Below are 12,619 nucleotides of genomic sequence, written 5' to 3' on the forward strand. Positions count from 1 at the left end.
GGCCCTTCTTGTCCCTGAAGGGTTGGGGGCCTCTTGCCCAGTGATAGCCCCCCCCCTCCAAGGATGAGCTAATAACGGGGGCTGCCGGGGAGGGCGGGCAACCCCAGCTCCTCGCTAGCCAGTGCAGGGACAGGGACAAGGTGAGGACTCCGAGGGGGCGGGGCCTGGCCAAGGAGAGTTGCTTCCGGGTGAGTCCGCCCCACCCCCACGTGGGTTTACTTAGAGCCACGGCTGCGAACTCTACAGACTAGCCGGGGTTTCTGCAGCTCCGAGGCAGCGACCGGTAAGTGGGAATCCGGGTGATGGACTGGGCCAGGAGGAAAGGGGGCTGGAGAGCTTGGGCTGAGCGTCTCTCTCGCCTGAAAGAGCGTGCCCAGCTGCCTCTCTCAGCCAGACAGGACAGCCCTAGATGGAAGGTCGCCTCCCCGAGACTTCTGGACTATCATAGTCGCCTCCCCGAGACCTCTGGATTGACCTCTGGACAATCACAATCGTAGTCCCAACTCCCCCCTCCCCCTCCCAGCTCCCAGGTTTCCTCTTCTGTCTGTGGGATCGAGGGGTGGGAGTTGGAGGCATGAATGGGACCTCTGAGTTGGTAGACCACAGGGTGTTAGAGCTCGAAGGACCAGCTGGTCCCTCCCTCAGAAGTAGTAGACTAAGGGAAATTGACTTGTGGAAGGTCACACTGTCACTCCTGGCTCGCTAGACTCACTACTAGTCCTAGCCTCATATTTCTGCCTCAGGCTTCCTCTACCTACTTTAATAGAGCTATTCCAACCCCAGTTGCAGTCTCCTGGGTGCAGGTCCCCGTACTAAACTAGACATGAATCCGCCTGCCTTGAGCTCTCTGGCTTGGGCTGGGGACCCGCATTCCCCACCGTTCCACTCGGCTTTACTAGGTCTCTGGTCACTACCATAGTTGCAAATCTTTGCTGCCCCTGCTGATATAGAAAGCAGATTCAGGGCTCAGAGCCAGGCCTGGGGTCACATGGCCTGCCCTTGATTATACCTTTGGGGGTCAGTCCAGGGCTCTTGCCCTCCCAGAATTGACCTTAGGACTTTTACCTTCTCTCCCAACTCCCAAGACCGGTAAGATAAAAAGCTCTCTAGATCTTCAAGAGCAGGAAGGCAAACATAACAGTCTAGGGTAGTGAGAGTTTAATGCCCCTTTTCTGACTGAGTCATTTGAAATCTCAGTTCAGACAATACGCTCCCCATTCCCCACTCCTTAGCAGGATGAATATATTTTCTAGCCTGTAAGCTTGGGGAATTTTTTCTGCTTCTGCCTGGCTGGCTATTGCTATTGTCTACTCCTTTAATATCCCTCTAGGCTTTAGTTATCTAATGCGATGGCATTATCATTCCTTTCCCCCGCTTCCTTATACCACTTATAACCCTGGATATATATATCCAGTAACTTTACCCTCTCTCTATAAATTTTGAAACTGGCCTTTGTTGCTGACCAGTGAGAGTTCTTTTCTCACTCTTTAAAAAAAAAAAAAGTAAAAGTCTCCTGATGTTAGATGTGTTCTAGTTGAAAGAGTATTTGGACAAAGCCCCAGGTTCTAGTTTTAGCATTACTATGAACTATGATCTTGGGTAAGTCATTTCCCTGCCCTGGACCTTTTTGTCTGCTTCCCTGAACTTCACTCTGCTGGTACCAAGCTGTGATCTCAGATTCCTGCACTGAATCATTGGCAATAGTATTTGACAAGTATTATTGTTGTTCAGTGGTTTTCAGTGGTATCTGACTCCTTTGGGGAGGGGGGGACAGAGGTATTAGTAAAGATAATGGAATGGTTTGCCATTTCCTTATCTAGCTCAGGTAAGCAGGATTAAGTGACTTACCCAGGGTCGCACAGCTAAGAAGTGTCTGGAGCCAAATTTGAAATCAGAATGAAGTCTTCCTGACTCCAGATTCAGCGCTCTTTCCACTGCACCACCTTGACAATAAAACCTGTTGTTAAAAGATTTACCCAGCCTCTCTTCCAGTAACTTCCAAAGTTCCCAAAACTCCTCTTAGGATCTGACTGCAGAGAAGCCAAATCTTGTGAAACATTAGCAACTCTGGTTGAAGGTGTGGTAGAAAAGGTTGAAGGAGGTAGAAGAGTGATTAGCTCAAATAAGGTGATTGGGATTTCACCTGTCCAAGACTAGCCTTATCTCCCTATAGTGATATAATGATATCTAAGAACTGGTTGTTCTTGGGATTGCCTCAGGGCCTTCCTATTATGTGCTAACCTGAACCTGCTGAAGACTTGGAAAAGGATAGGGTAAAATTGGCTGAGAAAACCCAGCAGAAAGTTGTCTCACAAGATTTGACCTTCAGAAGCCAAAGAATTAGGACCAATGTTAGTTTTCTGCTCCCTCCATCATATTGTGGGTTCCCTGCCCCTCAGAAGTATCAGAAATCATGTAAGATTTTAGAGCTGGATAAGATCTTCTCAATCCTACCTCTTCATTTTACAGCTGAGGAACCTGGGAGATCTGTAGGATGTGAGTACTTAGGCAGTGTGAATCTTAAAACTGCTCAGACTCTACTTCAGAAGATTTGATTAAGCTATTCCCCATTTTTAACAATGGAGGTAGTAAGTAGATCAGGAATGTATTGAGAACTTTTAAAATTACTCCACCCTACTCAGTGCCTTAGAGGAAGATAAAGTTGCAAACTCCTTACTGAACAATGAAAAGTCCCTAACTCATACTTATAGTAAAACTAGAACCTTAAGTTAGGTCTATTTTTAGATCTAATACAAAAGGTTGCTAAGTACCTATAAAGGTTAAATTAATCACTAAAAGGTCAAGCAACTTACAAAAGGCAAGCTTAAGAAAAGAGGCGTGAAGTACTCAGAAGATATAATCTATCCAGAGAAGGTGAGAACTAAAGAGTGGTGAGAACTAAGAGTGGGTAGTCCTGGGGAAAAGTGTCTACGGTGATTGGTAGATGTGAAAATTTAGGGGAGGTGACAAGAGAAAATTTCTTTAAAAGGAAGGGACTTATTGAGTTAGAGTGAGTTTTTGAATTGGAAGTTAGTTGGAGTTGGAGTTCAGTGCTTTGGAGCTTACTTGAAGATCTTGTGGTGAGTGATAAAGACTCTCCCTTAGGCTCAGGCCCTTTCTGCTATTTTCTCTCTCTCTCTCTCTCTCTCTCTCTCTCTCTCTCTCTCTCTCTCTCTCTCTCTCTCTCTCTCTCTCTCTCTCTCTCTCTCTCTCTCTCTCTCCTTCCCTTAATTCCTTCATTTGTATTAATTTAAATCTCCATAAAACCCAGCTGACTTGGGTATTTTCATATTTGGGAAATTTCCCATGGCAACCACTTAATTTTAGATTTTAAATCAAGACACTAAAAATTATCTTTACAGTTTGGCCAAAACCTTTACAGTTTTGGGCATTCACAGTCTTGGCAAATCACATTTTCACGGTTACAGCAGTTGTCCCTTTCTCTCACCAAAGCACACTTATCATATATCAAAGCTAACTTCTAGGGCAGCTAAATGGGGCAGTGAATAGAGTGCTGGGCCTGGTCAGGAACTCATCTTCCTGAGTTCAAATCTAGCCTCAGAAACTTACTAGCAATGTGACCCTGGGCCAAGTCACTTAAGCCTACTTGCTTTAGTTTCCTCATCTGCCAAAAGAACTTGAGAAGGAAATGGCCAACCACTCCAGTATATTTACCAAGAAAAACTGCCCAAAGGAATCTGATATATCAAAGAACAAGCTCACTGTCCTAGTTGTGGGCTATTGTGAAGTGTCTGTGGCCCCAAGAGTTGCTTTTGGAGAGAGATAGAGGGCTAAATGTGTGTGCCAGGGAAGATGGATGTATCAGGGTTAAGGATCCTGGGATGATGGCAAAGAGGAGGAATTTGTTGGGGGGATGAGGAGAGAGAAGGGAGTATGTTGGCCCTGGGGTGGGGCAAGAGCCTGAGGCCTCATGTTTCTAGTGATAACAAAACCACCAAAGGGGCACTGAACTTTGAAAGCTAAGATAGGGCTTTTAGGTTGGCTTGGAAAGGAGCCCATTTCATCTGTAGTAGATTAAGCAGCAGCAACTCCAACCTATTGGTCACAGTGGGACTGTAGGAGACCCAGCCTGAGATAAAGCAGCCTAGAAAACTCAATTCAGTATCCCCTATAAGAAATGCTTATCCTAGAGATTCAACCAAAAAGCTAATCGAAATAATCAACAACTTTAGCAAAGTTGCAGGATACAAAATAAACCCACATAAGTCATCAGCATTTCTATATAATTCCAACACAGCTCAGCAGCAAGAACTAGAAAGAGAAATCCCATTCAAAATTACCTTAGACAAAATAAAATACTTAGGAATCTATCTCCCGAGACAAACACAGGAACTATATGAACACAACTACAAAACACTTTCCACACAACTAAAACTAGACTTGAACAATTGGAAGAACATTAACTGCTCATGGGTAGGACAAGCCAATATAATAAAAATGACCATCCTACCCAAACTCATCTATCTATTTAGTGCCATACCCATGGAACTTCCAAAAATTTTTTTTACTGATTTAGAAAAAACCATAACAAAGTTCATTTGGAAGAACAAAAGATCAAGGATATCCAGGGAAATAATGAAAAAATACAAAGGAAGGGGGTCTTGCAGTCCCAGATCTCAGACTATATTATAAAGCAGCGGTCATCAAAACAATTTGGTACTGGCTAAGAGACAGAAAGGAGGATCAGTGGAATAGACTGGGGGCAAGCAACCTCAGCAAGACAGTATATGACAAACCCAAAGATCCCAGCTTTTGGGACAAAAATCCACTATTCCATAAAAACTGCTGGGAAAATTGGAGGACAGTGTGGGAAAGATTAGGTTTAGATCAACACCTCACACCCTACACCAAGATAAATTCAAAATGGGTGAATGACTTGAACATAAAGAAGGAAACTATAAGAAAATAAGGCGAACACAGAATAGTATACATGTCAGACCTCTACGAAGGGAAAGACTTCAAAACCAAGCAAGAATTAGAAAGAGTTACAAAATGCAAAATAAATAATCTGGAATACATCAAATTAAAAAGGTTTTGTACAAACAAAACCAATATAACTAAAATCAGTAGGGTAGCAACAAATTGGGAAACAATCTTCATAAAAACCTCTGACAAAGGTTTAATTACTCAAATTTATAAAGAACTAAATCAATTGTACAAAAAATCAAGCCATTCTCCAATTGACAAATGGACAAGGGACATGAACAGGCAGTTCGCAGCCAAAGAAATCAAAACTATTAACAAGCACATGAAAAAGTGCTCTACATCTCTTATAATCAAAGAGATGCAAATCAAAACAACTCTGAGGTATCACCTCACACCTAGCAGATTGGCTAACATAACAGCAAAGGAAAGTAATGAATGCTGGAGGGGATGTGGCAAAGTGGGGACATTAATACATTGCTGGTGGAGTTGTGAATTGATCCAACCATTCTGGAGGGCAATTTGGAACTATGCCCAAAGGGCGATAAAAGAATATCTACCCTTTGACCCAGCCATAGCACTGCTGGGCTTGTACCCCAAAGAGATAATGGACAAAAAGACTTGTACAAAAATATTCATAGCTGCGCTCTTTGTGGTGGCCAAAAATTGGAAAACGAGGGGATGCCCATCAATTGGGGAATGGCTGAACAAATTGTGGTATATGTTGGTGATGGAATACTATTGTGCTAAAAGGAATAATAAAGTAGAGGAATTCCATGGAGACTGGAACAACCTCCAGGAAGTGATGCAGAGCGAAAGGAGCAGAACCAGGAAAACATTATACACAGAGACTGATACATTGTGGTACAATCGAAGGTGATGGACTTCTCCATTAGTATCAATGCAATGTCCCTGAACAATCTGCAGGGATCTAAAAAATACTATCCACAAGCAGAGGATAAACTGTGGGAGTAAAAACACTGATGAAAAGCAACTGCTTGACTACAGGGTTGGAGGGGATAAGACTGAGGAGAGACTCTAAATGAACACTCTAATGCAAATTCCAACAACAGGGAAATGGGTTCGAGTCAAGAACACATGTGATAACCAGTGGAATCCTGCGTCGGCTATGGGAGAGGGAAAGGTGGGGGGGGGGGGGGGGGAGGAAAAGAAAATGATCTTTGTTTCCAGTGAATAATGTATGGAAACGACCAAATAAAATAATGTTTTAAAAATTAAAAAAAGAAATGCTTAAAACTGAACTCATCTACTAAAGAGTCCTTTGTCCTGAAATCATTACAGTAATCTCTTTAATTCATGGCCCTGCCTTGCCAAGACCTCCCTTCAAGTGGGAGGAGGGGCGTTGAGGGGAGGAGAAATGTATGTAGGTCTTTTTTCCCTTCAATGTTATTGTAAGATCTGGACTGGGTATGGGGGCATCAGTAAATCCTTCTTCATTGCTTGTCTCCAGGACCCTTGCTAAGCCCTCGTCATGCAGCCCCAGTCTGTGCTTCACAGTGGCTACTTCCACCCATTGTTGCGAAACTGGCAAGCAGCAGCGAGCACCTTCGATGCCTCCAATCTCATCTACCCCATCTTTGTCACGTAAGTGCTTGGGAATATCTCCAGCTTCCAAGCCTTGCTTGTGGGGTTTGGGTGCAGGAGGAAAGGTCTACCTACAGAGGTCAGCTGAGTGAGTGTTCATTGTACAGAACTGAGGGCTGCGGAAATACAAGTTACCTGCCTGCCTCTTCTCCTAAGCCATCTTTAAGGATTAAGCCAGCTCTAGACCCTACTTCTACCAACTTCAGCAACTAACTTTTCCTTTCTGAGCTTATGCCTTGTCAATTAAGTGGATATAACAATCCCTCTCCTGCCCAGCTCACAAGTATGATGAAAGCCATAAAGCTTTCCCAAAATAACAAAATCTAATTATAGAGAATTTTTATTATTGTCGCAATTAAGAGGTGAGAAAAAGAGCAACCTGACCCTCATGCACTATTTGAGTCTTGAAGTGACCACCAGAGGATGGACATCTGGTCATTGTTTTGCTAAGATTCAGAAAATCTCTTGTCATTTTGACCAGAGATAATTAGGCTGTGAAGAGTCTAAAAAGACTTACAAGTAAGTCAGAATGCAAATGTATTCATTAATAGTATGTGCTTTTGCTGGCCCTAGTACTGACACACTTCTGTACCCTGACGGGTGGTTCAACTCTGGGAACCAACTTCTAGATCAAAGGATTGATCCAGGATACTTTATTCTCCATTTTATATCTCTTCTGCTCCACCATTGATCTTTCCTCCTTGTCCCTTACCCAATCCTCTCAAAGCTTACCCTTCTGCTTTCCACAGGGATATTCCTGATGCTGTGCAACCAATCGACAGCCTTCCTGGCATTGCCAGGTAAGAGATGCTCCCAAAAAATCTCTAGGGGAAGGGAAGAATGGCTGTGGTAGAAAGAATTCTGAGTTAGAAATCAGGAGATCTCAGTTCTAATCTAGGCTTGCCCACTAACTAGCTGTGGGACCCTTGAGGTAAGTCACTTTAAATTCTCTGGCTTGCACTACCATATGAGAATAATTCAATCTGTCCTATCTGTTTCATGGGATTTTTATGAGGATTAAATGAGAAAATGGAGGTGAAATCACTTTGGGAAGTATGGAATATCCCAATGCCCCACCTCTTCCCTTCCTGCCTTGATCAGACTTTTATTAAACACTTGTGCATGGAATGCCCTTCACAAAAGAACTATACCGATAAGTCCTGCCCTGCCTAGCCTCAATCTGAAATCCTGAGATGAAGTCCCAGAGAAGGAAAAGGAGGCTATTTACCCAGCACTCAGACTGACCTACCTTCTTCCCCAGGTATGGTGTGAATAAGCTGGAAGAGATGCTTCAGCCCTTGGTAGCCAAAGGCCTAAAGTGTGTCCTGATCTTTGGGGTGCCCAGCAAGGTCACAAAGGTAAGAGCATGGGTAGCAGGGGGGGAATGGAGAGGCTAAACTAACAGGGGAAGGGAAGGACAAGAGGGTGCATGTAGAATGGGGGTACAGCTTGAAAAGAGGCCCAGATGTCAGTGATAAAGCCATCATCCTCACTCTTTTAAGGATGAGCGGGGCTCAGGAGCTGACACAGAAGACACCCCAGCCATTCAAGCAATTCATCTGCTGCGGAAAGCTTTTCCCAGTCTCCTGGTAGCCTGTGATGTGTGTCTGTGTCCGTATACCTCCCACGGTCACTGTGGTGAGTCCTGAGCACCCAGCTCTGCCCTTCTGCCCAGATTCCAGTTCCTTTACCCACTCCTATACCCTCCAGTCCCATCTCTTTCCTGCACTTCTGCAAACAAGGCCAAGTCTTGGTGGTAGAGGGTTCTGGCTTCCCTGGGGTACAAGGCAGAGTCCTGAGTCCCAGTTGGGTATCCTACAGGGCTCCTGAGAGAAGATGGCTCATTCCTGGCTGAGGAAAGCAGCAGGAGGTTGGCAGAAGTTGCTCTAGCCTACGCCAAGGCAGGTAAGGAACCTGGAGCCATATGGCCCTTGATGGAAAGGAAAGAGAAAGAGAGCATGTTCTGGGTATTTGAAGACCTAGTAAATTCTGGGAGTTGTGTTTTATCTGGGAGTCAGACAAAATACAAAATCAGATGATATTGTCTTCAGAATCAGACTTGATTAGAGCTGTTAGAAACCTTCAAGAATGTCTAGTTCAATCCCCTCCCATTTTCTAACCCCTCCTCCAGGCTGTCAGGTGGTGGCTCCATCAGACATGATGGATGGGCGAATTGGTGCCATCAAAGAAGCATTAATCACTCACGGGCTTGGCAACAAGGTAAGGGGCAAGTAGGCAGTGCCCTGGAAAAGGTGGGGAATAAAAAGGAGGTGGCTGCCTGGGCCTGAAAACCAAGCCCCATCTCCAGCCCATGCTAGGGTCCATGGGCTTATTAGAGCTCATAAGGACATAGTGCTACAAAGCATCTAGTAGTGTTTCATTTTGCAGGTGAAACAAGCTCAAAAAGGGTAGGTAGCTTAATCCAAGTCACAGAGGCAATCATTAGCAGAGTTGGGACCACCTAGAGATCCTGATTCCACATGTAGAGATTTTTTGGCAAAACACTCAGCCCAAGGAACTGTTTCCTGACAGGTATCAGTGATGAGCTACAGTGCCAAGTTTGCTTCTTGTTTCTACGGTCCTTTCCGGTGAGTGAAAATTGGAGGTAATGAGAGAAATTGGCACCAGCAGTCCTGGTATTGCCAGGCTGTGGAAAGAGCCATAGTTAGCCCCACCCTGATGAGGTGGCTTTTTTTCCCTCTCTACAGGGATGCAGCACATTCTAGCCCAGCTTTCGGGGACCGACGATGCTACCAATTGCCTCCTGGGGCTCGGGGCCTGGCCCTTCGAGCTGTGGTGTGTAAACGGGGACTACCCCCTTCCCTCCCCTAACCTTTCTTGTACAATCATTCCTTTCCACCCTCCCCACCTTCCCTAAGAACTGCTCCACCTGCCTCCAACCCCAGAATTCCCCACTGTGCCTTACATTCTCTGTCCCATGTGCCTTAGGATCGAGATGTCCAAGAAGGGGCAGATATCCTGATGGTCAAGCCAGGGTTACCGTACTTGGACATTGTGAGAGAAGTGAAGAACAAGGTGAGTCACGGGCAAAGTCAAAAGCAGAAATGAGAGAAGGAAGGATTTTGGAGAATTTCTGAATCATAGGATTGTTAATCCAATCCTGACCAAGTATCAGAGTCTCCTCCTTTAATCTCTAACAGAGGATCACTCAACTTTAGCTTGGATACCAGCTCAGGATAAAGCCAGTCAGAGTCAGTCTTTGATTGGTCCTAAATGTTGACAGATGTAAAAGGTCAGGTTGATCGGGCTTGATCCTGAGTTTGGAGAGGAGGGGAACTTATTTCCTGGGGAGGAATAGGGGGGAGGAATCCCATCTGCCCCTCCCTGTCACTGATCTCCTCGGTCCCCTCTCCAGCACTCTGTCCTGCCCCTTGCTGTGTATCACGTTTCTGGAGAGTTTGCCATGCTGTGGCATGGTGCCCGAGCCGGGGCCCTTGATCTGAAGACTGCTGTTATGGAGGCCATGACAGCCTTCCGGAGAGCAGGTATGTGAGGCAGGAAGGGGGTGGGAGGGAACCTCCTCAGCCACTTCTATTCCCTTCTGCCCAGCTGGGAATACTGAAATAAAGAAGAGTGAGTCATGAGTTTGGAGACTTTTGCTTCAGTTGAGGAGATAGAAGACATTAGCTCAAAACTAATACTTTAAAGTTCCCCAAATGATTTCCTCACAATGATCTTGTAAGGTAAATCAACCAAATATTATCCCCATTTTTACAGGGGAGGAAATTGAGACTCTAAGAGGCAAAGGATTTGCCTAGCCAGGAAGTACTGGAATCAAGGTTGGGTCAGGCAGGCAATGAACATTTATTAAGCACCAGGCACTGTGCTAAGGACTGGGTTTGAGCCAAGTCTCCTGACTGCCACATCCATTGCCCTCACCCATATCATCATGTTGCCTGTCCAGCCACTAAAACACAAGATACTTCTCTCTGGTGGCTGCAAAAACACCTTCCTAAGAGATCCAAGCCAGCCCCATTGTTCCTAAGGTAGGCAGGGCACCCAGACCCAGTTGGATCCCTCCGTACCAGCCATGATACTCCCACCTTCTTTTCTTTTTTGCTTAATACAGGTGCCGACATCATCATCACCTACTATACACCTCAGCTCCTACAGTGGCTAAAGGAGCCATGATAGAGAGTGCAAAAATATTAAAGACTAGAACTTTTTTTAAAATGAAGAAGAAAAAAAAAAGCTAAGTCAAAGGCCTTAGAGAAGTGAAAACCAGAGTGAAAGAGGACTCTAAATTGTACCCTTCTACCATCTTCCTGCCCCCTGACACCCATCCTCCTTCATTGATGGAAGCAAATAAGAAGACTTGGTAAGCCCACAGACTTGGAACTTCACAGTGGGGCCCTTAGCACCTTGGTGGTCCTATTGTTCAGACCCCCATCACTCTTCCAGCTAGCTCCAGACCACTCACCCTGCCCCCTCACCTGGATGCTCTAGTGAACAGAGAATAAGCTCCTCTCCTCTAGATATTATTATCACAAAACCTCCAGACTTTAACTCTTTGAGTGTCCTAACTGCTAAGATGGAGAGCCTACCTTCAACTGGAATCATTTCAAGCTAACAAAAACCATCCAGCGATGAATAAACAAGGAGGACTTGGAAGAAAGACTTTGGTACAGCAGAATCTCTGAGTGACAATGGCAAATGGGTACCAGATGGGGAAGAAGAAAGCTTGCCGATGGAGTGTAGCAAGAAAGAGTACTCCCTGGTCTTGGAGTTAGAAGACCCGGATTTTTCAGTTTCCTCATCTATGAAATGGGGATCTTATTACTTATACTGCTTGCCTCAAAGGTCTTTGTGACAAAAGCACTTTCTAAATGCCATAAAAATGTGAATCATTGTTATTACCATTATTATCTATCTCCAGGGCTGAAATTCACAACTCTAAAGTTAAGTTCTTGTTCTATTGTTATTGCTTCACGTGAAGGTAGATTCTGTGATTCTCTTATAGGTTGGGGCGGTTCTGTTGGGGGGGGGGGGGGGTTGATAGGAGATTCCATTGCCCTCATGCCTTACAAGGGCTGGTTTTTTGGTTTGTTTGCTATGTCTGAGAAACCAAAGGGCTGTGGTATGGGAGCTTGCTGGAGAGAGGTAAGAGTCAGGGTTGTATCAGGGGGATTTGCCACCACATTCTCTCCACCCTGCAGAGGTGGTAGGCTGCTAATTGAACAAAACTTTCAAAGGAATAGCCTCACTTGGTCACTCCTGGCCCCTGGTGCTGCCCTTCTCTCTCTCCATCCCAACCCCCACGTCTCCCAGGGACAGAGGTTAGGGACCCTACCCTTTGTCAGCTCTTCTTCTGTGAGAGAGGAGGACTGAGACAACCCGTGGACTCTTTGTATATGTGCTCTTGTGCCCAAGTGCCTGTAATGATGTGGGATAGGGGGAAGAGTTGCTGGTAGCACACAATCCCCTACAATGGGGTGTGTGTGATATTTTTCCTTCTACATTCAAGTAAAAATAAATGTATCCTGCAGCCCCCAAATCCCCCCCCCAAATATGCCTGATGTCTTTTGTTTAACTTTTCTCCTGCCTCTAAAGAAAAAACTCTAGGGGCAGCTAGGTAACTCAGTGAATAAATAGAGCATTCGCCTGAGTCAGAAGGTCCTGGATTCAAATCAGGCCTCAAACACTTTCTAGCTGCACATCCATTTAACCCCAGTTGCCTAGCCTTTAGTGCTCTTCTACTTTGGGACCAATGCATAGCATTGATTCTAAGACAGAGAAGGTAAGGGTTTACAAATAAGGATAAAACTCTAGGAAGCAGGATTGTGTTGGAAGCCAGAATGAATTGGTCCTGGTGAATGAAGGAGGGACAATCAAATACCAGCACAACCAAAGTCTGCCAAACTAATCTATTGCGCTGGTTTTTCTTATTGGACTAACATAAGCAATGTTAATTGTCTGTGGAATACACTGATTTGTCAGGCTATCTGACCTGAGGGAGCATGTGAAATTTTCTCTTTGGGCCTCAGTTTCCTCATCTGCAAAATGAGATCAGATGACTTCAGAGGTCCTCACAGCTTCCAAGCACAGTGTT

General features: G+C 45.0%; 1 protein-coding gene across 2 annotated transcripts; it reads left to right on the forward strand.

Moving 5' to 3' along the window:
- Positions 1–129: 129 nt before the first annotated feature.
- ALAD (aminolevulinate dehydratase) lies at positions 130–12,064 on the forward strand. 2 transcript variants are annotated; one of them, XM_001363872.5, is made up of 12 exons: positions 130–283; positions 6,416–6,549; positions 7,299–7,349; positions 7,811–7,907; positions 8,052–8,187; positions 8,371–8,454; positions 8,681–8,769; positions 9,082–9,137; positions 9,258–9,345; positions 9,499–9,585; positions 9,926–10,055; positions 10,640–12,064. In XM_001363872.5, exons 2-12 carry the CDS (start codon positions 6,437–6,439, stop codon positions 10,699–10,701), a joined length of 993 nt encoding a protein of 330 aa, XP_001363909.1. In that variant the 5' UTR covers positions 130–283; positions 6,416–6,436; the 3' UTR covers positions 10,702–12,064. The 2 variants fall into 2 exon arrangements, with proteins under 2 accessions (XP_001363909.1, XP_056668394.1); XM_056812416.1 differs by lacking the exon at positions 130–283 and adding an exon at positions 2,987–3,080.
- The last annotated feature ends 555 nt before the right edge of the window (positions 12,065–12,619 follow it).

The sequence above is a fragment of the Monodelphis domestica genome, chromosome 1, assembly GCF_027887165.1.
Source record: "Monodelphis domestica isolate mMonDom1 chromosome 1, mMonDom1.pri, whole genome shotgun sequence".
In the NCBI taxonomy this organism is placed as follows: domain Eukaryota; kingdom Metazoa; phylum Chordata; class Mammalia; order Didelphimorphia; family Didelphidae; genus Monodelphis; species Monodelphis domestica.

What these genes read in the sequence shown, in the direction of transcription:
- ALAD (XM_001363872.5), top strand. Translation starts at nt 6,437, where the DNA reads ATGCAGCCCCAGTCTGTGCTTCACAGTGGCTACTTCCACCCATTGTTG. An exon ending in TACCTCCCACGGTCACTGTG is followed by an intron (nt 8,188 to 8,370) that starts GTGAGTCCTGAG and finishes GGTATCCTACAG; the next exon opens with GGCTCCTGAGAGAAGATGGC. An exon ending in TGTTTCTACGGTCCTTTCCG is followed by an intron (nt 9,138 to 9,257) that starts GTGAGTGAAAAT and finishes CCCTCTCTACAG; the next exon opens with GGATGCAGCACATTCTAGCC.